Source organism: Rhincodon typus, chromosome 7 (genome assembly GCF_021869965.1).
Source record: "Rhincodon typus isolate 14 chromosome 7, sRhiTyp1.1, whole genome shotgun sequence".
Lineage (NCBI taxonomy): Eukaryota > Metazoa > Chordata > Chondrichthyes > Orectolobiformes > Rhincodontidae > Rhincodon > Rhincodon typus.
Genome location: NC_063338.1, coordinates 98375475 through 98401310, shown reverse-complemented (window position 1 = coordinate 98401310; position 25836 = coordinate 98375475). Strand labels below are relative to the sequence as shown.

Genomic DNA, 25836 nt, shown 5'->3' with positions numbered 1-25836 from the left:
GCTTGTAACTTGAAATGAGTGGGTTGTCTTAAGCAGAAAGGTTGGACAGACTGGGCTTGTTTCCACTGGAATTAGTGAGGGGTGACTTGTTTGAAGTGTATAAGATTCTGAATGGGCTACACAAGTTGGATGTGGAAAGGATACTTCCTCTTGTGGGTCAGTCCAGAACAAGTGGGGAACTGTTTTAAAATTCAGGGTCACCATTTCAGGATAGAGATGAGGGAATTTCTTTTCTCTGAGGATTAAGTGACATTAAAACTTTCCGCCTCAGAAGGTGGTGTGTGTCATAGAAACATAGAAAAGTTACGCACAGAAATGCCCATCATGTTAAGAATAACTGCTGAATAAATTAGATACTCAGCAAAGAATGAGGAAATGCAACAGAAGTGAATGATGTAATTTTAGAGGGTAGAGCGTTTGTGCGCAAAGTATTGACGGTGGCAGAATGTGGATTAACAAAACAGATAAACATAAAATCTTGGGTTTATAAATTCAGGCATAACGTACAAAAGCCTGGAAGTTTTGCTAACTTATATATATATCACAGCTTTGGCCCAGTGGGAATATTGTGTTCTGATCTGGGCTCTCCACATTAGCGAGAATGTCAAGGGGGAGCAGAGGAGATTTACAGCAAATGTAACAGGGATGATAAATGTAATTGGAGAGACTACAGAAGCTGCAATAGCTCCCCTTAAATTAAAGAAAGAGGTTTAACAGAGGTGTTGGTGAAGTAAATAATCAGAAGGATTGACTGCCAGAGAAACGATTTAATCACAGAGAAACCTGTTATCGTGTCATAGAGTCATTCAACATAGAAGAGACCCTTTGGCCCATTACGTCTGCACTGACCTATCTACACTAGAATCACTCTCCATAGTCTTGAATATTATGACACTTAGGTGTTCGTCCAAGTACTTTTTAAATGTTGTGAGGCTACCTGTTTCAACTACCCTCCCTGGCAGTGCATTCCTGACCCCCCACCACTCTCTGGGTGGAATAGATTTTCTTCAAATTTCCTCTAAAGCTCCTGCCTTTCACCATAAAATTATGCCCCCATGTTATTGACCTTTAACTAAGGGAAACAGCTACTTTCTATCCTCTTGTCCATGCCCCTAATCTCTTGTACACCTTTATCAGGTCTTGTCTCAGCCATCTCTGCTCCAAAAAAAACAACCTGAGCTTATCCAGCTGCTCTTCATAACCAGCCCAAGCAACATCCTGGTGAATCTCCTCTGCAGCCCCTCCTGTGCATTTACATCCTTCCTATGATGTGGTGACCAGACTGTACACAGTATTTCAATTGTGACCTAACCACAGTTCTGTACAACTCCAACATAAGCTCCCTGTTCTTATAATTTATGCCTCGACTTATAAAGTTAAGCATCCTGTATCCTTTCTCAGCTATGCTGTTCCATCTGCTGCCACCTTCAGTGTCTGTGGACAAGCTCCCCAAGATGCCTCTGTTCCTCTGAACTTCCTCATGCCCTACCATTCATTGAGTACTCATTTGCTTCTTCCAAAGTGCATCACCTCACATTTATCAGGGTAAAATCCATCTGCCACTGATCAGTCCATCTGACCAAACAATCTGCATTATCCTGTAACCTAAGGCCTTTCTTGTTGCTGATGAGCATCCAACTAATCTTTGTGTCAACAACAAAAACAAAGTTGCTGGAAAAGCTCAGCAGGTCTGGCAGCATCTGTGAAGAAGAAAACAGAGTTAGCGTTTTGTTTTAGGTCCGTTAACTCTGTTTTCTCCTTCACAGATGCTGCCAGACAGGCTGAGCTTTTCCAGCAACTTTGTTTTTGTTCCTGATTTACAGCATTCGCAGTTCTTTCGGTTTTTAATCTTTGTGTCATCTGCAGACCTACTTAGAGGAGGCAATGGACTGTTAATCCAGCAACCAGATAATGTTCTGGAGACCTGGGTTTGAATCCTGCCATGGCAGATGGTGGAATTTGAATTCAATAAATATCTAGAATTAAGAGTCTAATGATGACCATGAATCCATTGCCAATTGTCAGGAAAAACCCATCTGGTTCATTAATGTCCTTTAGGGAAAGAAATGCCATCCTTACCTGGTCTGGCCTATATGTGACTCCAGACCCACAGCAATGTGACTGAGTCTTAACTGGCCTCTGGGCAATTAGGGATGGGCAATAAATGCCGCGTAGCCAGCGACGCCCTCAGCCCATGGATGAATTAAAAAAACTTATCATCTCCACCCCACCACTCCCACATTCTCATCTCCATCACTTATGAGTATCACAAACAATAAGGGACCCAGCACTGATCCCTGCGCACACCGAGCTTCAGTCACACTAACAGCCTTTTACATTTATTCATTCACGGGATGAGGGTGTCGCTGGCAAGGCAGCATTTACTGCCCATCCCTAACTGCCCAGAGGGTACTTAAGAGTCAACCACATTACTGTGGGTCTGGAGTCACATGTAGGCCAAACCAGGTAAGGATGGTAGTTTCCTTCCCTAAAGGACATTAGTGAACCAGATGAGTTTTTCCTGACAATTGACAATGGATTCATGGTCATCAGGAGATTCTTAATTCCAGATTTTTATGCAATTCACGATCCATCATCTGCCATGGCAGGATTTGAATCTGGGTCCCTGGATTAACAGACCAACGATTATACCACTCAGCCATTGTCTCCCCTTCTACCACCGCCCTCTGTCTCCTGCCACAAGCCAATTTTGGATCATCTTGCCACGTTACCGTGGTTCCCATGAGGTTTTGCTTTCTTTATCAGTTTCCATAGTCAAAAATCCACATAAGCTACATTAACTGTATTATCCTCATTGGTCTGTAATTTGCTGGTTTATCTCTACTACCCTTTGTGATAAATGGAACCACATTAGCTGTCCTCCAGTCCTCTGGTCCCTCCCGTGTGGCCAGAGAGGAATTAAAAATTTAGGTCAGAACCCCTGCAATTTCCTCCCTCATCTCTACAGAATCCTGGGATATAACTCATCTGGATCTGTGGGTTTTTTCCACTTCTAACATGTTGCCCCTAAGACTCTTCATCCCACCCTCAGTCTGTGTTTATTTTATGATGAGTCCAAGGCTAGAGAGCACAGGTTTAAGCTGAGGGGGAAAGACTTAAAAGGGACCTAAGGGGCAACCTTTTCAAGCAGAGTGTGGTGCGTGTTTGGAATGAGCTGCCAGAGGAAGTGGGGGAGGCTGGTACAATGACAACGTTTAAAAGGCATCTGGATGGGTACATGAATAAGAAGGGTTTAGAGGGATATGGGTCAAATGCTAGCAAATGGGACTAGATTTATATCTGATTGGCATGGACGAGTTGGGTCGAAGGGTCTGTTTCTGTGCTGCATATCTCTATGACTCTAAGACTGCCAAAATCTCCAATATCTCTTCACTCTCTGTGTCAAACTACGAAGAACCTCTTCTCGTGTTCTATACCTACATCCTGTTTCTCCTGGGTAAAGTCAGATGTGAAGCACTTGTTTAACACCTTACCAGTGTCTTCCAGCTTCACGCACCAATTTCACCCTGCTCCCTCATGGGCCCTACTCCTGGTTAAGCCTCTCTTTTCCTTACCAATCCTAAACGATCCTTGACATCCAGGTTTTTCTGGGCTTGTGGCTCCTATATTTCACCTTAAAGGGAACATGTTGGGTTGAGTAGATTAGGATTATTTACATTAGAAAGACGGAGGTTGAGGGGGTACCTGATTGAGGCCTACAAAATCATGAGAGGTATAGACAGGGTGGATAGCAAGAAGCTTTTTCCCAGAGTGGGGGACTCAGTTACTAGGGGTCACAATTTGAAGGTGAGAGGGGAAAAGTTTAAGGGAGATAAGCATGAAAAGTTCTTTACGCAGAGGGTGGTGGGTGCCTGGAACGTGTTGCCAGTGGAGAGGGTAGAGGCGGGCATGATAGCGTCATTTAAGATGTATCTAGACAGATACATGAATGGGCAGGGAGCAGAGGGATACAGATCCTTGGAAAATAGGCAACAGGTTTAGATAGAGGATCTGGATCGGCATAGGCTTGGAGGGCCGAAGGGCCTGTTCCTGTGCTATAATTTTCTTTGTTCTTTGTTCTTTGTATGTCTGGCCTATACGCTTGACTGTTCCATTTCGAACACCAACCCCTGTCCTGACCACTGTCTTGTCATAGATTTTTCCACAAGTAAGTGTCTACTTTGGCCAGATCCTGCCTTATTTTACTAAAGCCTGCCTTTGCTTAATCCAAACTCCCCTTTTACACAACACCTTTTTCCTTTTCCATCACAAACTTCAATCACATTTTGTTGTAGTTGCTATCAGCATCCCCTAGAATTTGTTTTGGCTGTGTGCACCTCTGGGACCTGTGAGTAGAAACTACTTCTGGAGCTGGAAATGAATGCTGCAATATACTTCCCAATGCTGATTGCTATGCAGGGTACATCACTGTGGCTGCAATAAGCCAATAAGCTTAGAAGGAACTTTGAACACTTTCACTAAAATGTTCTCCCATTGCCATCTCCATCACCTGTCCAACTTCATTTCCCTGAATTAAGTCCAACAATGCACCATCTCTTGCTGGACCTTCTACAGGTTGACGTTACAAGCTATCCTGACTGTATTTCAAGAAAACCACCCCCCTCTAACCTTTACACAATGATTGTCCCAATTAATGTTAGAAAAAATATTCCTGAAGCTTTTCATCTCACATTCACCAGGATCAATGGAAGAATACCGAATTTCAAACAATCGCAACAATGACTGCAGCAAAAAATGGTGCTGAATAGTTGGCAAGCCAAGTCAGTTTGGCCAAGGTATTGACATGAAGAAAGCAGTTGGCAACGAGAGGATCCCCAATTTGTCAGCTGATCAAAAGTGATGCAGTGCTTGAACATATTCCTTTCATTTGCAGAGAATGAGTCCCTGTATCAGAATGTTATGGCTTCAAGTGAGTTTAAATGAACCACATTAAGGGATTGACTGATAATCTTATATTGGTTGTTGTTGGATTGGATCTATCGGCACAATCAGGGAAATTCAGCAAGTGCCATCCCTAACCATTATTCTGGAGGATGGTCACTGTCCTGGAGAATGGTCACTGTCCTGGAGGAGAGTCACTGTCCTGGAGGATGGTCGATTGTCCTGGAGGATGGTCACTGTCCTGGAGGAGGTCAACTGTCCTGGAGGATGGTCACTGTCCTGGAGGAGAGTCACTGCCCTGGAGAATGATCACAGTTCTGGAGGATGGTCACAGTTCTGGAGGATGGTCACTGTCCTGGAGGAGGGTCACTGCTCTGGAGGATGGTCCATTCTTGCACTTGTCTGAATGAGTGAAATAAGAAGGTAACATCTACAGGCCTCTCTTGTCAGTTAGTCCCAGGTCTGTCTCAAAAAATGACTGTAAATGGGTTTAATGTGATTGACCAGATGAGGAAAAACAGTTTTCTTCTGGGTTCGGTTTGGAAAATACTGCTTAAGAGAGTAGTGGATATAGATTCAATCATTGCTTCCTGAAGGGAATTGACTGAATTATGATGGAGCAAAAAGTTCAGCATTGTTGTGAGGAGTGAGCAAGGTCATTGTGCTAGTGGGATTACTTTTTGATAAAGCTAGCTTGGACCTGTTGGGCTGAATGGCTGTCTGTATGATGCTTTCTGTGATAATGCTTCTTCTCTCTCCGATCTCAGTATAAGACTATCTATTAAAGCTCTCCCTCTGTTGCATTCTGCAATCTCAGTATAGAACTGTCTGTTTACTGATGTTCTTGGATATTTCTGCCCAAAACATGTTTGGAATTTCTGTGGTTTTGCTGTTTCCTGTCAGTATTGAATTGGTTTAAAAATATATTGCTTGTAACGTGAATGCTAAGTTAATTGCACATCCAGTAAGATTACTGAACAATGTGAAGTTCCTGAACTATCTGCTTTGCTGTCATTCAGATGATATTTTTCCACATGTTGAGATGATAACCAGTCATTAGTTAACCTGGCTGACTGATCTATGACGATGATATTACCAGTAGGTGTCAGTGTCAGATCAGATTCACTGAGCTTCTCACTAGGATCTGATTTGGATTCACAGACCAACACGAAGGCCCTGGGCCACTGACAACTACCACATGTTAGTGAACAAGAGTCCCTTTCATATTCTGAAGCACAACTGAACGAGACTGTTCAGCCCATTGAGCCCATGCCTGCCCTTTGGAGATATTATACAAGCCTGGAATTGTGCATGAAGCCCCTTGTATCCTGACTTCTCAGGGATGGGCAAGCAACATTGATCTAGCCAGAAGCATCCAAGTCTCAACAATGAACAAAATAAACACAGACTGAGGACGGGATGAAGAGTCTCACGGGGCAGGCAATGGCCTAATGATATTATCCCTGAACTATTAATCCGTAGACCCAGGTAATGTTCTGGCAACCTGGGTTTGAAACCGGCCAGAGCGGATGGTGGAATTATAATTTAATAAAAATCTGGAATTAAGAATCTAATGACCGTAAATCCTTTGTCAATTGTTGGAAAAACATCTGCTTCACCAATGTCCTTTAGAGAACGAAACTGCCATCCTTACCTGGTCTGGCCTACATGTGGCTCCAGACCCACTGTAATGTGGTTGACTCTTAACTGCCCTCTGGGCAATTAGGGATGAGCAATAAATGCTGGACCAGCCTGTGATGCCTTCATTCCATGAATGAATGAAAAAATGAGTCTGAACTTTTGATGATATTCTGCTGCATGTCCTCCATTCTCCACCTCATTGACAATCCTGTCCATCGGCCTCCTTTCACAGAGTCATGCAGGCATACAGCATTGAACTAGGCCTTTGGCCTACCATTTCCATGCTGAAGAACAAAACCAAACAACACCAATCCCATTTGGCTGCACCTGAACTGAACACAATACTCCAAATGTGGTCTGACCAATGATTTGTAGAGGTATAACATCTCTTCCTTGCTTTTATACTCATTGCCTCTACTTATAAACACGAGGATCCTACAAGGCTTTTTAACAACTGTTTCAACTTACCTGGCCACCCTCAGAGAATCATGCACGTGAACCCTGAGGTCCCTCTGCTCCTGTACTTCCCTCAAAGTTGTACCATTAAGCCTGTACTGTCTCTCTGTGTTTCTTCTAGCAAAATACATTACCTCACATTTCTCTGCATTGAAATTCATCTGCCAGGTTTCTGCCCATTTGACCAACTTGTCAATGTCCCTCTGAAGTCACTTTAGTATCACCCTCACTATTCACTCTTGTTAACTTAGTATCATCTGCAAATTTAAAGATTTTGCCCTCAACACCCGTCTCCAAATTGTTTTATAAATCGGAAGAAGCAAGGGTCCCAACACCGATCCCTGGGGAACACCACTTTCAATTTGTCTCCAATCTGAGAAATGTCTTCTGTATCCTGTCCTTCAGTCAACTTCTAATCCATGCTGCCAAGGACCCATCAATCCCAAACATTTCTAATTTGCTAACCAACCTGCCATGTGGCACTGTATCAAATGCTTTCTGAAAGTGCAAATATATAACACCCACACCACCACCCTCATCCACTGCCTGTGTCACCTCGTCAGAGAACTCAATTAAATTAGTCAGACATGACCAGCCCTTGACAAAATCATGCTGACTGGCTGGTATTAATTTATTTTTCTCTATATATTTATCTTATCCCTTATTATGGCCTCCATTGGTTTACTCGCTGTTGAGTTTCCTGGGTTATCCTTTGTCCCTTTCTCAAACAATGTTGTCGCATTTGCAATCCTCCAGGACTAATCCTGTGTTCAGATAGGTCTGGAAAATTTCTATCAATGGCTCCACAATTTGCTCCCTTAACTTCTCAGCAACCTAGGATGCATTCTATCCAGGCCTGGTAACTTCTCTACCTGGAGTGTTGCCCTTTTAGCACCTCTTTATCTATCACTATACTGTTCAGTTGCTCACCACATATATTTTCAACTAGGCCATTGTCACTATTTTCTAATTTGGTAAAGAGAGAAGCAAAATATTCATTTAGTACCTCTGCCATATCCTTTGCTTCAGTGAGCAGCTTACCCTGCCTGTTTCTTATGGGGCTAACTCTATCCTGTACTAATCTTTCATTGTAAATAAATTTGAAGGTCATTTTACTATTTGTAATTAAGTTCCATCTGCAAATGCTCTGCTGAATTTACCAGCTGATCAATATCAGATTATAGTCTGAGACCATCCTCCTCACTATCAACAACAACACCAATTTTTGTGGCATTTGCAAACTTTCTAATTATGCTATCTACATTTACAAACAAGTTATTAATGTTCCATAAACAGCAACAATTCTCCACCTTCATTTTTTGCCTCCAATTTTGGATCCAATTTGTTAACTTGCATTGGATCCCATAGGCTGTTACTTTTGGAGCAGCCTTCCACGTGGTACCTTGTTAAAGGCCTTACTGAGGTCCATGTAAACCACATCAACTGCACTATCCTCATCAAGACATTTTGTCACCTTTTCAAAAAATTTAACTGAGTTGAGGATCTCCCTTTAACGAATTGTGCTGGCTATCCCTGATCAATTGCTACCTCTCGAAGTCTTGATTAATCCTGCCTCTCAGAATGTTTTCCAATCATTTCCCTACCACTGACATCGGACTAACTGCTCTGTAATTACCTGGCCTATCCCTGCTGCCCATCTTGAACAAAGGAACCACATTAGCCATCCTCTAGTCATCTGGCACTTGTGGCCAGCAAAGCATTAAATATTTCCACCAAGGTTCCAGAAATCTCTTCCCTTGTCTTCCATCACTGTCTGGAATACACCTCATCAAGCCCTGAGGATTTATGCACCTTTATGTCCACTAAAACATCTAATACCTCCTCCTTATTAATCTTAACATAATGGCAGGGATGATCCCTTGGGCAGTTCTCAGCTCCCACCCCAGGATTGAACACTGGTTGTCACCCTTTGTCCTGCGTGTTTGTTGGGTGACTGTGTAGATTCTTGGCCTGAAGCTATGATCTGATTCCAGGAAGAAGGGGGACTTTATTATGTGCTGTCTCATTGTCAGTGTGCTGTGCACAAGCTTTCTCACTGTGGTCTCAGTGGCAGCGGTGGGAAACGTTGTCTGCACATTCTGCACATATTTTCAGACTGATGTCATGTTCCAGATTGAGTGTGAGAGGATCTGAGACTTTGACCTTTGTGAGTTGCAGGCGGTAACTTGAGCCTTTGTGTGTGCTGGGGCAGAGACTGTGTGGGTTGCACAAACCAGCTGATCATCACAGTTGCCTATCGATTAAAGCTGACTGCAAAACAGAAAAATGCTGATTTCTTAGAAATGCAAATGGTTGAAACAATCTCTATGATGTTTTAGGAGGCCCTTGTCAGATAGTTCAAACTCAGCAAATATCTGGGATCTAAATCTCTGTCCTTGTGAGAACTTGTGTTGAGAGATGGATTTAAGATACACTTATTTAATGGGAGGAATATCACTGAAGAGGCAATGTGCAACATCTTAGCTCACTGATCTGGGACACAGAGCTGTACCCTATACTCTTCATCCTTTACCAAGGTTCACAGTGGGATCCAGAGTGGCCAAGGAGATGAGGAGATGAGAGCTAAAACTAGAACCAATCTTTCCACAGTTACAGTATTTGTTTACAGGTACACATGGTACAAATATACATCATCAAAACCCACAACCACAGTTCTGAGGAAGGGTCACCGGACTCGAAATGTTAACTCTGTTTTCTCTTCCGCAGATGCTGCCAGACCTGCTGAGCTTTTCCAGCAACTCTGTTTTTGTCCCACAACCACAGTTCCTGTCTGCTTCTTTATATAGGAGCACAACTGAAATCACATACTGAACTAATGAAACATTAAGTAGAGAATCATAGAAATCAGCTCTCGGAGTGATGGAGTGGTATATCCTGAACACCTCCAGTCAGGCCTGAACAAATTATTTTTAAAGTGTACTCTTTCATTGAATGTGTGTGTCACTACTGGACCATCATTTATTACCTGTCCTTGGATGCCCCTTGAGAAGGTGGTGGTGAGCTGCCTGCTTAAGCCGTTGCAGTCAATGTGCTGTGGGTTGACCCAGAATGCTGTTTGGGAGGGAATTCCAGGATTTTGACCCAGCAACAGTAAAGGAATGGCGATATATTTCCAAGTTAGTCCTGTGGCTTGGAAGGGAACTTGGAGGGAGTGGTGTTCCCATGTATCTGCTGCCCTTGTCCTTCTGGATGGAAGTGGCAGTGGGTTTGGAAGGTGCTGTCTGAGGGTCTTTGGTGAATTTCTGCAGTGCATCTTGTAGATAGTACACACTGCTGCTACTGAGCGTCGGTGGTGGAGGGAGTGGGATGTTTGTGGATGTGGTGCCAATCAAGCGGCTGCTTTGTTCTGGATGGTGTCAAGCTTCTTGAGTGTTGTTGGGGCTGCACTCATCCAGGCAAGTGGGGAGTATTCCATCACACCCCTGACTTGTGCCTTGTTGATGGTTGACTGGCTTTAGTGAATCAGGAGGAGAGTTACTTGCCATAGAACTCCTAGCCTCTGACTTTGCTCTCATAGCCACAGTATTTGTAAGGCTAGTTTGGTTTAGTTTCTGGTTAGTGATAACCCCTATGATGTTGATATGGGTATTCAGTGATGGTAATGCCATTGAAAACCAGTGGTTAGATTCTCTACTGTCGGAGATCTTCTGGCACTTCTGTGATGCAAATGTTACTTGTCACTTGTCAGCCCAAGCCTGGATATTGTCCAGTCTTGCTGCATTTGGATATGGACTGCTTCAGTATCTGAGGAATAGTGAATGATGATGAACATTGTGCAATTACTGGCAAACATCCCCATTTCTGACCGTACAATGGAAGGAAGGTCATTGATGAAGCAGCTGAAGATGGTTGGGCCTAGGGCACTACCCTAAGGAACTCCTGCAGAGATGTCCTGGAGCTGAGGTGGCTGATCTCCAACCACCACAACCATCTTCCTATGTGCCAGGTATGATTCCTACCACCGGCGAGGTTCCTCCATTTACCATTAATTCCAATTTTGCCAGGGCTCCATGATGCTACACTCAGTTGAATGCAGAAAGTCAAGGGTTGTTACTGTTACCTCATCACTGGAATTCAGCTCTTCTGTTTGAAGAAAGGCTGTAATATGGTCAAAGGCTGAATGGCCCTGCTGGAACCCAAACTTTGCAATGTTGAGCAGGTTACTGCTGAGCAGGTGCTGCTTGATAGCACTATTGATGACACCTTCCATCATTTTACTGATGATTGAGAGGATGCTGATGGGGCGGTAATTGGCCGGGTTGGATTTGTCCTGCTTTTTGTGTACAGGACATACTTGGGCAATTTTCCACATTGTCAGGTAGATCCCAGTGTTGTAACTGTACTGGAACAACTTGGGCAGGATCTTATAACATAGAAACAGGAGTAGACCATTCTGCCTATTGATGCAGCCTATCATTCAACACAATCATGGCTGATTAGACAGTCCAGTGCCTTTACCCTCCCAATTTGCATAACCCTGTACTCCATTGGTGACCAGAAATCTTTCATTCTTTACCTTAAACATATGCAATGCCTGATCATCCACAGGTCTCTATGGTAGGGAATTCTGAAGATTCACACCACTGTGTTTTAAAACAAAATCATCTCAGACCTAAGTCACAGCATCCTCATTGTTAAATATTGACCCTTAGTTCTAGACTGCCTAACCTAGGAAACATTTTACCTACATCTATATCCTGTCTATTTCTTTTAAGTGTTTTGTAGATTTCAAAGTGATCATCTCTCATTCTTCAAAACCATGATACAGGCAACATTTCACCCAATCTCTCCTCAAAGGTCAGTCCCACCATCCTGGGACCAAGTCTGGTGAACCCTTTGTTGCATTCCTTCTATAGAATAGAGACCAAATGCACATAGTGCTCCAGGTGTGGTCTAACCAAACTCCTATACAATTGACACAATACTTCACAAAGCGAAGCGAAACTTCACTATTTCTCTATTCACACCCTCATGCACAAATAGTCTTTCCAGGGCTGCAGCTCATTCTGGAGCAAAGCCTTCTGTATTATTGCCGGAACATTGTCAGGGGAAGTACAGTGAAACCTGGTCTGTGCTTTCTAGCAACTGGGTCTATAAGGTAGGTAAATTGGGGAATTTCACATACTTTTTATAATCTTTAATATTTGTGACAAGTCCGGGAATGGTAGCACTTGGTTTCCAGCACACCACCACAGTGACATATAACACACTGTCCTAAAACCCCATCTGGTTCACTAATGTCCTTTAGGGAAGGTTCCTGTGACTCCAGCCTCACAGCAATGTGGTCAACACTTTAGTGTCCTTTGAAATAGCTGGCTAAGCTCAAGGATCATTAGGAATGTGCACAAATGATGGCCTTAGTATTGATGGTCTCGTTGGGTAAATGAATGAGATAGTGTTCCCGTTTTGACCAAATCCCTAGAGTACTGAGCTGTACCCTGTGCCTGTTAGCCCATGTCATGTCGGGAACAGCAGGGATGTGCCATGGTGGGGTGTGGGGGGATAACTCTGTTCTTGTGCTGTGACTCTGTCTGTGAGTGGACGCTAATGTTCCTCTCTCTGTATTTCAGGCTGCTGATTCCCGGGATTCCATGGCCATGGCACTCTATTCCCAGTGCTTTTCCTGGATCATTAGGAAAATCAACACAAAGATTAAAGGGAAGGAGAGTTTCAAATCCATCGCCATTCTTGACATCTTTGGCTTTGAGAACTTTGAGGTGGGTGAATAGTTCAGACCCTAACTGAGGAGAAAGTGGGTGGGGAGGGATCTGCCATCTCCATGGTCTCAGCTCCACCCACAAGCAAAGTGTGAGGTATCAAGGAGTCAGTTGTGTTTTGAGGGATCAAGAGGTTCTCATGAAGAGTTGAGGGATGAGGAGTCACAAGGTCATGGTTGAGGGGTAAGAGGTTGAAAGATTGTGATGAGGCTTTGAGAGGTTGTTATTGAGATTCAGGGGTGAAAGGTTGCAAGTGTGGTTCATGGGTGAGTGGCTAAGAGGTTGGGGTGAGGAATTATGGGATAAAGGGTTGAGACATTGTGCTAAGTAGTAGAGGAGTGAGGAATGAGGGGTTGAGAAGTTGTGGAGGGAGCAGAGAGGCAGGGGTTTGAGGTGTAAAGTATCTAGAGGTTGTGGTTGAGGTATGAAAGATGAGGGTTTGAGCATTGCAGAGCTGACGCTGACTATCTTTTGTCATAGATTAATCGTTTTGAACAATTTAACATTAACTATGCCAATGAGAAACTGCAGGAATATTTCAACAAACACATCTTCTCCCTGGAGCAACTGGAGTATAACAGGTGAGGTCACTTGAGCAAGCTTAAACCTGTGAACCAATCCTTAAACCTGCCCTGTCCTTCCTGAGTGTAACGCACTGATCCCATCCTCTTGGGCTGCCACCTACCTCCTGTGTCAAAATCACACCAAATCATGTTTATTTCTTTATTTTTGTAGAGAAGGAATGAGTTGGGAAGCAATTGATTGGATGGATAATGCCGAGTGTTTGGACCTGATTGAAAAGGTAGGAAACTTTGCAATTTCTGAATTCCAGGAAATAAGCAAAAATCCTAGGAAGTAGCCCAGAAATCCTAGATTATATGATGGCCAAATTACAAACTTGGAACTGATTTAATTCAAGAACCACAATGTCACTGAGAAATGCAATGGAGCGAGAGAGAAAGCACTGCCGTATTGATGTCATAGGACAGTGTAGCGGTAGCTTTACTCTGTATCTAACCCTGTGCTGTCCCTGTCCCTGGGAGTGTTTGATGGGGACAGTGTAGAGGAAGCTTTACTCTGTGTCTAACCCCCTGCTGTCCCTGTCCTGGGAATGTTTGATGGGGGACAGTGTAGAGGGAGCTTTACTCTGTATCTAACCCCGTGCTGTCCCTGTCCCTGGGAATGTTTGATGGGGGGACAGGGTGGAGGGAGCTTTACTCTGTATCTAACCCCATGCTGTCCCTGTCCTCAGTGTGTTTCTTGGGGGGACAGCATAGAGGAAGCTTTACTCTGTATCTAACCCCGTGCTGTCCCTGTCCTGGGAGTGTATGATGGTGATGGTGTAGACAAAGCTTTAGTCGGTATCTAACCCCGTGCTGTCCCTGACCTTGAGTGAGTGATGGGAAAGTGTAGAGTCACAGAGTCATACAACATGGAAACAGACCCTTCGGTCCAACTAGCCCAAGCTGACCACGTTTTTAAACTAACCTAGTGCCACTTGCTTGTGTTTGATCTGTGTCCCTCCAAACCTTCCTACTCATGTACTTATCCAAATGTCTTTTAAATGCTGTAACTGTACCCACATCCACCACTTCCTCTGGCAGTTCATTCCACACACAAACCACTCTCTGTGTAAAAAACGTTGCTGTCATGTCCTTCTTAAAACTTTCACCTCTCACCTTAAAAATATGCCCCCTAGTTTTGAACTCCTCCACCCTAGTGAAAAGACCCTTGCTTTTCACCTTATCTATGCTCCTAACAATTTTGTAAACCTCTATTCAGTCACCCCTCAATCTCCTACGTTCCACTAGAAAAAGGTCCTAGCCTATCCAGCCTATTTCTATAACTTAAAACCTGCATTCCTGGCAACATCCTGGTAAATCGTTTCTTGACCCTCTCCAATTTGATAATATCCTTCCTATAGAAGGGTGACCAGAACCTCTAACCTCATGCTATCCCTGTTCTGGGAGTGTTTGATTGGGCCAGTGTAGAGGGAGCCTTACTCTATGTCTAACTGGTATCTCACGCTTAGTTTTTCTTCTTGTAGAAACTGGGCCTCCTTGCTCTGATCAATGAGGAGAGTCGGTTTCCAAAAGGCACTGACTCCACACTGCTTGAGAAATTGCACAGTCAGCACCAGGTGAGCGGGGTCTTTGTGTCGTTCAAGTTGGTGGGATCAGTCTGAGCACCAGAGAAATTTTCCTCTCCATCTCACTACCTCTATTTTCATCACTTCTGTCTCTCCAGCTCCTCACTCTTCATTCATTTTCAGTTTCTCACTTGCTGTCTTCTATTTTTACCCTCCTATTCCATGAGACTGAAGGATGTTTTACTGTCTTTTGCAGTGTAACTCGTTCTATGTGAAGCCACGGGTAACTGATCATCAGTTTGGGATAAGACATTATGCTGGTGAGGTGAGTCTGTCTGAGAGTAGTCTGATACCAGGCCTGTATCAGACAGCATCATGCACAGTAACAATAACATACAGTGACCATATCACACAGTGCCTGTATCACACAATGTCCATATCACACAGATACACCACAGGGTTCAGTGCAGGGTTCTTTATGTTAGTGATATAATATATATATAAACAATGTGGCTGAGGATGCGGTGGGCAGGGTGGTGGTGGCAGTGACTGATAAGTTTGTGAATGACATGGAGATTGTTTGGTGGTAGAAGTGAAGAGGAAGGTCTTGGGTTACAGGAGGTTTTAGACAGTTTGGTCAGATGGGCAAATCAGCTGCAGATGGTCTTTAACACTGAAAAGTGTGAGGTGATGCACTTTGGATGAAGGAGCAAGACAAGGGAGTACTCAATGAATGGCAGGACATAAGGAACCTCAGAGGAACAGAGGAATATTGGGATGTTTGTCCACAGATCCCTGGAGATGGCAGGACATGTTTATAGGGTAGTTAAGAAGGCACATGGGACCCTTCCTTTATCAGTCATGGAATAGACTAGAAGAGCAGGGAGGTTATGTTGGAGCTGTACAGGACTTTGGTTAGGGCACAGCTGGAGTACTGTGCACAGTTCTAGTCATCACACTATAGGAAAGATGTGATTGCATTAGAGGGCACGCAAAGGAGAATCACCAGGATATTGCCTGGGATGGTGCATTTTAGTGATGCAGGGAGGCTGGATAAGCTTGGCTTGTTTGCTTTAGAACAAAGACAGCTGAGAAAGGACCTGATAGAGGTATATAAGATTATCAGGGGCATGGACACGGTGGATAGAAAGCAACTAAATCCCCTTAGCTGAAGGGTCAATAATAAGGGGGTATAATTTTAAGGTGAAAGGCAGACGGTTTAGAAAGAATTTAAGAAAATGTTTTTTTCACCCAGAGGGTGGTGGGGTCTGGAATTCACTGCGTGGAAGGATAGTTGAGGCAGGAAACATCATAATCTTCAAAAAGTATTTGGATGAGTATCTGAAGTATCATAACATTGAAAGCTGTGGGCCAAATGCTGGAAAGTGGGACTTGTGTAGATTTAGAGTAGTTTTTTTGTTGGTGTAGACTTGATGGGTCAAGGGGCTTCTTCTGCACTATGTGATTCTCTGATTCTATAATAAGATCTTAGAATAATAACAGCCTAGGAGGAGGCTTTTAACCCATCATGCCTATACTGGTCCTTCAAGCATTTCACTTAATTTCTTGCCTTTTCCCTATATCCTTTCCATTCTCTTCAATTAGCAATGTAACGCTGTTTTGAATATCTGGATTGAAGCCGCCTCCATCACTCTGTCAGACAGTGTGTTCCAGATCATAACCACTCGTGATAAAATTCCTCCTTGTGTCAGCATTGCTCCTTTTGCCAATTGCCTTGAATCTGTGCTGTCTTGTTGCAAAGAACATAGAACAATACTGCACAGGAACAGGCCCTTCGGCCCTCCAAGCCTGCACCGACACATTTTGCCCCTCCGCACTAAAACTGTCTTCACTTACAGGATCCGTGTCCTTCTATTCCCTTCCTATTCATGTATTTGTCCAGGTACTTCTCAAATGCTGCTATTGTGTCTGCTTCCACCACATCCTCTGGTAGCGCGTTCCAGACACTCACCATCCGTTGTGTGAAAAACCTGCCTCTCACATCTCTTTTAAACTCCCCCCCCGCCTCACACCTTAAACCTGTGTCCCCCTAGTAATTGACCCCTCCACCCTGGGAAAAAGCCACATACTTTCCACTCTATCCATACCATTCACAATCTTATGAACTTCTATCAGGTCGCCCCCTCATACTCTTGCATTCCAGTGAAAACAAACGTACTAATTAGACCAGCCTCGTTTTCCTCCAAATCATTGATGTAGATCACAAACAGCAGAGGTCCCAGCAATGATTCCTGTGGAACACCACTAATCACAGCCCTCCATTCTGAAAAGCATCCTTCCACCGCTACCCTCCGTCTCCTATGACTAAGCAAGTTCTGTGTCCATCTCGCCAGCTCACCCCTGATATCATGTGACTTCACCTTTTGTGCCAGTCTGCCATGAGGACCTTGTCAAAGGCTTTACTGAAGTCCATGTAGAAAACATCAACCACTTTTCCCTCATCAATCATCTTTGTTGCCTCCTCAAAAAACACAATCAAGTTAGTGAGGCACGACCTACCCTGCACAAAACCATGCTATCGCTAATAAGTCCAGTTGCTTCTAAACACATACACATCTTGTCCTGGAGAATCTTTTCCAATAATTTCCCTACCACCGACATGAGACGCACAGGCCTGTAATTTCCAGGATTATCCCTGCTACCCTTCTTAAACAGTGGGACAACATTGGCTATTCTCCAGTCCTCTGGGACCTCACCTATGGCCAAAGATGAAAGAACGATGTCTGCCAATGCTCCAGCAATTTGTTCTCTTGCCTCCCTCAATATTCTGGGATAGATCCCATCGGGACCCAGGGACTTAATACTTTTTAAGGCGCACAACACTTCTTCCTTTTTAATAGCAATTTGGCTTAGAAACTTGATACTCCCTTCCCTGAGATCATCCTCCATCAATTCCTTCTCCTTGGTGAAAACTGACGCAAAGTAATCATTTAGGACCTCACCTACCTGTTCTGTCTCCACACATAGATTCCTTCCTTTGACCTTGAGTGAGCCAACCCTTTCCCTGGCTACCCTCATGCTTTTTATATATGTATAAAAAGCCTTGGGATTCTCCTTAATGCTGTTTGCTAATGACTTTTCATGACCCTGTTTAGCCTTCTAATTCATTGTTTAAGCTCTTTCTTATTTTCCTTAGGCTTTGTCAGTTCCCATTCTTCCTAGACCTTATGCATGCTTCCTTTTTCTTTCTGTCAATGTTAGTAACATCCCTGGTCATCCAAGGTTCATGTAACTTGCCATTCCTATCCTTCATTCTCACAGAAATGTGCTGCTCCTGACCTCCTATCACCTGCTGTTTGAAATACTCCCACATGTCCGATGTAGACTTGCCCTCAAACAACCGCCTCCAATCACACATTCTCCAGTTCCTGCCTAATATTGTTGGTGTTCACCTTCCCTCAATTTAACGCCTTCACCCAAGGACTGCTGTTATCCCTATCCATTAGTATCTTAAAACTCTCAGTATTACGGTCACTCTATTGTCGGTCTCTCCACCAGCTAGTCTTCACCAGCTGTTTCCCCCTCGTCATTTTGAACACCTTCATTAAATCTCCCCTCAACCTTCTCTTCTCAATGGAAACAGTCCTAACCTCTCCAATCTACGTTCGTAACTAAAATTCTTGGAAACAATCTTTTATAATCCTCTTCTGCATGCAGTCCAATGGATTCACATCCTTCCTGTGGTGTGGAGCCCAGAACCGTGCACAGTATTCCTGTTGAAGCTGAACTTGCATTTTATTCCAGTTCAGTATCACCTCCATATTCTTGTGCTCCTATTGAAGATTTTCTTCTGTGTTTTTCATTGGCTGTGGACATTGCAGATATGGCCAGTTTTTGCTGCCCATCCCATTTTACAGGGCCGCTATGTGTTAGCAACATTTCTATGGATCTGGAGTCACATGTAGGCCAGACCAAGTAACAATGTCAGATTTCCTTCCCTAAAGGATATTAGTGAACTAGTTAAATTTTTATAACAATTGATGATAGTGCCATGGTCACCGACACTGAGTTGAGCTTTCAAGCTCAGGTATATTAACCAGATTTAAATCCCATGCGCTGCAAGGTTCAATTTAAACCCATGTCCCTAGAGCATTAGACTGTGCGTTGGGATTACTAGCCGTCATCACCCTTGCCACAATATGTCAATAAAATTGAAGCTTTTTATACTTTAATCATCTGTATCATTGTCTCTGTCTCCCTTGGTGCAGAGGGATCTCTTCCTGAGGACAGCACTGTCCCCATATGTGCATGTCCCTGACACACTGACACTGACTGACTGCCTACTTCCTGTCCTAGGTCATGTATGACGTTCACGGGTTTCTCGAGAAGAATAGGGACACTTTTCGAGATGACATTCTAAACCTCCTCAAGGATAGCCGGTAAGAATGCTTGCTTCGCGAAGCTGGACTTTTCTGGATATTTCACTGATTTAGAAGCTGCCTTAGGGCCCCATCCAAATAAGCAGAGTGGATGGAGCAAGGCTGAGGAAGATCAAGAGGCAGGACTTGATATAATGTCTGGCCAACTCTCAACCAGGAGAAGTGGACACTGCTGAGACTGGCAAGACACCACAGGCTGCAAAATGGAGGCACTCTCTCCAGGATTGGGACAAAGTAATAGTCCTGTGTGTCAGGCCACCATAGTGTAGGGAGACAACAAGGTGCAGGGCTGGATGAACACAGCAGGCCAAGCAGCATCATAGGAGCAGAGAGACTGACGTTTCGGGCCTAGACCCTTCATCAGAAAAGGGGGAGGGGAAGGGGGTTTTGAAATAAATAGGGAGAGAGTGGGAGGCGGATAGAAGAGGGATAGAGGAGAGGATAGGTGGAGAGGAGATTACGAGAGAGTTGCAGTGGGAGAGAGATCCCTTGAGGTTTGTCCGGAGGGAGGAGGGTAACTTCTTCAGGTTAGGCATCCTTAGAAGAGGCTTCGCAGTGGGGTTAATTGTGTGTCAGTTGTGATGATTGCCTCTCAGTGTTTGGTTGTAAAGAAGTGTTGATGGCTCCCGTCCTCTTACCAAATTCTTAACTTAGTGAACATTCCTACAATGTCCTCAGGCCCCCATCATGTTGGCCCAAATTAGACTGATCAGAGGGTGTTATTATAGAATCCCTGCAGTGGGGAAAAAGGCCATTCAGCCCATCGAGTCCATGGTGACCACCCCCCTCCAAAATAAACCATCTCACCCGGACCCAGCTCCAGCTCCCTACCCTAGCCCCGTATTTCCCATGGCTAATCCACCCAGCCTGCACACTATGGGCAATTTAGCATAGCCAATCCACCCTAACCTGACGTGGGACGAAACCCACGCAGACACGGGGAGAATACACAAACTCCACACAGACAGTCACCTGAGGGTGGAATTGAACCTGAATACCTGGTGCTGTGAGGCAGCAGTGCTAACCACTGAGCCACCGTGCCACCACTCCAGTTAGCATGTGGATGTTGTCAAAAGAAACAGTCATTAATATCCAGATTTATTCCTGGCTCTGTCCCCTGCCTTGGCTCCACAGGACTGTGAAAATTCAGTTATCATTCTCTTTCTCTGCCTCTCTACCTTTTTCTCTTTGTGCCTGTCTGTCTCTCTCTCCGTCTGCCTATCTGTCTCTCTTCATCTATCACTCATCTCTCTCTCTCTGACCCCTCTCCATCTGTTTGCCTCCATCTGTTTGTCTTTCTCTGTGTCTGTCTCCAAGTCTCTCAATCTCAATCTCAGTCTCTGTCTCTCTCTCTCTGTCTCTGTCTCTCTCTCTCTCTCTCTGTCTCTCGCTGTCTGCCTCTCTCTGTCTATCTCTCTAAAAATTTCCAAACTGTGAGAAGCAGTGTTCTTGTTATAATGAAATCTGCTTTCTGTGTTTATGGCCCATGTTCTGCGTGTCGTGTTTCAGGCTGGATTTTATATATGATTTGTTTGAGCAAGTTTACAGTCGCAATAATGGTGATGACACAATGAAAATGGGAACACAGCGTCGCAAACCGACTGTCAGCTCCCAGTTCCGGGTAAGTGTGTGTTATGGATCCCCTCAAAATATTTTAAGAAAATAGTCCCGACCCTAACTTTTTCTTATTTTAAAGGTAGATGTGAAGTGTGTGTTCCAGATATGACCTGGCTGGTCAAACTCCTCAACGTTAAGCAAAGCACAAATTATTTAAACACCATAGTTAAAACACAACTAAAAGAAAGAGGAATTTAACTTAACTATTGGAAAACATAACTGAATAATAGATACAGCTCCTGTTACTAATTAACTGTTCCAATATAGTAACATTCCGTAAACACACCCCTTGACAAAAAAGGCAAATTCAGTCACAGTTTCTTACGTGCAGTTCTCCAAACCAGGTGGAAGAGCCATCAAGAGAGCGTAGCAGCCAAGAGGCATTTTACTGAAGCTTCTAACTCTTTTGAGACCCCAAACAGCTTCTGTTGCTAAAGGTAGTAAAAACCAGAAGTTTTCTGAAGAAGGGTCTAGGCCCGAAACGTCAGCCTTCCTGCTCCTCTGATGCTGCTTGGCCTGCTGTGTTCATCCAGCTCTACACCTTGTTATCTCAGATTCTCCAGCATCTGCAGTTCCTACTATCTCTAAAAACTAGAAAGCCTGGTTTGTGAGAGCTGACCACACCCAGGCTGCTTCCATTGTTCCAATTCTTAAAAAAAACCCAAGGCATTACAAACTGTTTACTGACATTGCATTCAGTAGTCAGTTCAAAGCCTCTGCCTAACAACTCTTCAAAGGAAACCAGGACAAAATAACCTTTTAAAGTGACAGCATCATCACACATGTACCCTTGAAGCCCTAAGTCTTTGAAGTAAGACCTTTGACCCCTGAAACTCTGATCCCCTCCTTGCTCGTGACCTCACAAGCCCTGATCTCAAAAGAACAAAAGAGAAGTACAGCACAGGAACAGGCCCTTCGTCCCTCCAAGCCTGTGCCGATAATCATGCCCTGATTAAAGTAAGAAACAAACCTTCTGCCCTTATTCGGTCTATATCCCTCTATTCCCTCCCGATTCATGTAACCATTCAGATGCCTCTTAATGTCACCAATGTGCCTGCTTCCACCACCTCCTCTGGCAGTGCATTCCACACTCCCACTACTCTCTATGTGAAAAACTTCCCTCACACATCTCCCTTAAACTTTTGTCCTCTCACTTTGAACCTGTGCCCCCTTGTAATTGAAACCCTGGGAAAAAACCTCTGACTATCCACCCTATCTATGCCTCTGATAATTTTGTAGGCCACTATCAGGTCTCCTCTCAGCCGCCGTCAGTATCTCCTGACCCTTTGTGCCCTGACACCATGATGGTCAAACCCTGACCCCTCAACACCTTAAGTTTTGACTTTTGACCTCTTGAGCCCTAACCACCAGACTGCTCAAACTCTGACCCCCTGATCTCAAAGTCCTGATCCCTGATCTCCTGACCCCTTAAATCTTGGCCCCTATTTCCCTGCACCCTGACACAACCCACAGGCTGTAACAGGTTATTTGCTGACATCATTCCTTCTACCCCCTGGTCTGACAATATCAACCTCAGGTAGAGATTACCAAAGTTTGAGAATTCCATTGATTTAGCACCAAGGAAACACAATCTTCAAAATGTCTACACAAGAGGCCAGGATTTTGGATAGTTTCTGTTTGGACAGTAGTGTCTCCATTTTTCACTTGCGTGCTCCCCACGCACCCTCAACACACTGACTTAGCCCTCCCATGTCCTCTGTCACCTCTCTTCCCTGTGAAGGAGAGAATGAGGGTGGGGGAGGAGGAATGGGGTTGGCGTGGTTTCGGAGAGTGTGGGTAAGGGTGAGGATGAGAGGGTTTGTTAGAGTGATGGACTGAGTGGATGACAGTGATTGGAATTTTGCTGACTCTCCTCTCACCACCGTGTTTGTTTCCTCTAGGACTCTCTGCACTCACTAATGGCGACCCTCAGCTCCTCAAATCCCTTTTTCATTCGCTGTGTCAAGCCCAACAATCAGAAGGTGGGATAATATTACACCTTTAAGTTGAGATGGAATTTAAAGGAGTGATCAATTGGGCATTTTAGAGATTGGGCAGGGGAGTGCAATGGGATTTTTTTGAGTGGGAGAGCTCCCTAGGCACATGTCAGTTCTAGTTTCCGCTCTGTTCTTTCTGTTAAGACCATAAGAAATAGGAGCAGGAATACACCTTTGGCTCTTGAGCCTGCTCCGCCATTCAGTAGGATCACAGCTGATCCGATATTCCTCACATCCACTTTCCTGCCCTTTCCCCGTAACCCTTGATTCCCTGACTGATCAAGAGTCTATCTCAGCCTCAAATATACACAAGGCCTCAGCACACAGCTCTCTATGGCAAGGAGTTCCAAAGGCTCACAACCCTGTGAGAGAAGAAATTCCTCTCCATCTCAGTCTTAAATTGCTGCCCCTTTATTCTGAGACTGTGCCCTCTGGCCCTAGCCTCTCCCATGACGGGAAACACCCTCACAGTGTTAACCCTGTCAAGCTCCTTAAGAATCCTATATGTTTCAATGAGATCACCTCTCATTCGTCTGAACTCCAGGGAGTAAAGTCCTAACCTGTTTAGTCTTTGTTGATAAGAGAATCCCTCCATTCTGGGAATCATCCTCGTGAACCTTTTCTGAGCTGCCTCCAGTGAAATAAACTGCTCATAGTACTCCCGATGTGGTATCACCAGCCCTTGTACAGTTGCAGTAAGACCTCCCTGTTGACCCCAGGATTACTCAAGAAATAGACCGAGGGTCTCTGCTGATTGAGGAAGCAGCTAACAGAATCTTGAGTTCTGGTCACCTTGCTATAGGAAGGATGTTATTAAACTGGAAAGAGTGCAGATAAAATTGACAAGGATGTTGCCAGGACTCAAGGGACTGAGTTATAGGGAGAGGTTGGACAAGCTAGGACATTTTTCTTTAGAGAGTAGGAGACTGAGGGGGGAGTCTTATAGAACATAGAACATAGAACATAGAACATTACAGCGCAGTACAGGCCCTTCGGCCCTCGATGTTGCGCCGACCTGTGAAACCAATCTGAAGCCCATCTAACCTAAACTATTCCATTATCATCCATATGTTTATCCAATGACCATTTAAATGCCCTTAAAGTTGGCGAGTCAACTATTTTTGCAGGCAGGTCATTCCACGCCCTTACTACTCTCTGAGTAAAGAAGTATATGAGATCATGAGGCATGGATAGGGTGAATGCACTCAGTCTTTTTCCCAGGGTTGGGAAATCAAGGACTAGAAGACATCAGTTTAAGGTAAGAGGGGAAAGAATACATTGGAACATAGAACATAGAACAGTACAGCACAGTACAGGCCCTTCGGCCCACGATTTTGTGCCGAACTTTTAGCCTAATCCTAAGGTCTATCTAACCTCCACCGCTATCTTATACTATCATCCATATGCCTAGCTAATAGCTGCGTAAATGCCCCTAATGAGGCCGACTCCACTACCCTCTCCGGCAATGCATTCCACGCCCCGACCACTCTCTGTGTAAAGAACCTACCTCTGTTATCTCCCCTTTATGTACCTCCACTCACTTTAAAACTATTCCCCCTTGTAATAGCTACCTCCACCCTAGGAAAAAGTCTCTGGCTGTCTACTCTATCTATACCTCTGATCATTAGAATGGAAGGAACCTGAGGGGCAACTTGTTTACACAGAAGGTGGTACACATATGGAATGAGTTGCTAGTGGAAGTGGTTGAGGCGGGTACATTAACAACATTTAAAAGATGTTTGGATGAATACATAGATGGGAAAGATTTATAAGGATATGGGCCAAGTGCAGGGGGATGGGGTTAGCGTGGATGGACATTTTGGTCGGCACGGACCAGTCTGAGCTAAAGGGCCTATCTCTGTGCTGTAGGATTCTATGATGCAATGACTCTAAATTAATGCAGCAAAATGCTTGAAGCTGACCAGTAATGAATGGCACTGGATTGGCAGATTGTGATAGACATTGCTTTCACTGGCACACTGGGAAATCTTATATTTGTCTGATTCTGTCAGTTTTCTGTCTACATGCTCCCCCATCTTGTGAATAATATGGAGCATGTAACAATTGCAGGGATATCCATGAACAACATAAGGTCACATCAAAATACTGCAGACACTGAAATCTGCAATAAAAATAGCAAATTCCAGAAATATTCACCAATCTCTCTCCACAACTGGATCAAGGTCTGCTGAGTATTTCCATCATTTCCTGCTTTTATACCACTGGAGGGACATGGCAGTGAGGAAACACAGCACTGGGGAGTCTCACCAGTGGGGAGACACGGCACTAGGGAGACTAACAAAGAACACTACAGCACAGGAACAGGCCCTTCGGCCCTCTAAGCCTGCGCTGACACATTTTGCTCTTCCACACTAAAACTGTCTTCACTTACAGGATGCGTATCCCTCTATTCCCTTCCTATTCATGTATTTGTCCAGGTGTTTCTCAAATGCTGCTATTGTGTCTGCTTCCACCACCTCCTCTGACAGTGCGTTCCAGGCTCTCACTACCCTTTGTGTGAAAATCCTGCCTCCCACATCTCTTTTAAACTAAACCCCCCCCACACCTTGAACCTGTGGCCCCCAGCAATTGACTCCTCCCCTCCGGGAAAAAGCCTCATACTTTCCACTCTATCCATGCCATTCACAACCTTATAAACTTCTAACAGGTCATCCCTCAACCTCCTGCATTCCAGTGAAAACAAACCCAGTCTATCCAACCTTCCTTCATAGCTAAAATCCCCCATACCAGGCAACATCCTGGTAAGCATTTTCTGTACCCTCTCCAAAGCATGCACATCCTTCTGGTAGTGTGGTGACCAGAACTGTGCATTATATTCCAAATGTGACCTAACTAAAGTTCTATATAGCTACATATGAGACACGCCAGTGGGGAGACACAGCACCGGGGAGACATGCCAGTGCGTGGACATGGCACTGGGGAGTCACGCCAGTGGGGAGACACAGCACCGGGGAGACACACCAGTGGGGAGACAC

At 44.4% G+C, this 25836-nt stretch overlaps 1 protein-coding gene across 1 annotated transcript in view; it reads left to right on the top strand.

The window, feature by feature from the left end:
- The window catches only part of LOC109918935 (unconventional myosin-X), a 160185-nt gene that overhangs the window by 57349 nt on the left and 77000 nt on the right, over nt 1-25836 (top strand). The window contains exons 10-18 of the mRNA XM_048599294.1: nt 12591-12737; nt 13218-13318; nt 13473-13539; nt 14785-14877; nt 15083-15151; nt 19144-19226; nt 20736-20847; nt 22745-22825; nt 24853-24932. Of these exons, the coding sequence (XP_048455251.1) occupies nt 12591-12737; nt 13218-13318; nt 13473-13539; nt 14785-14877; nt 15083-15151; nt 19144-19226; nt 20736-20847; nt 22745-22825; nt 24853-24932 (833 nt within the window). The remainder of the gene's footprint in view (nt 1-12590; nt 12738-13217; nt 13319-13472; nt 13540-14784; nt 14878-15082; nt 15152-19143; nt 19227-20735; nt 20848-22744; nt 22826-24852; nt 24933-25836) is intronic.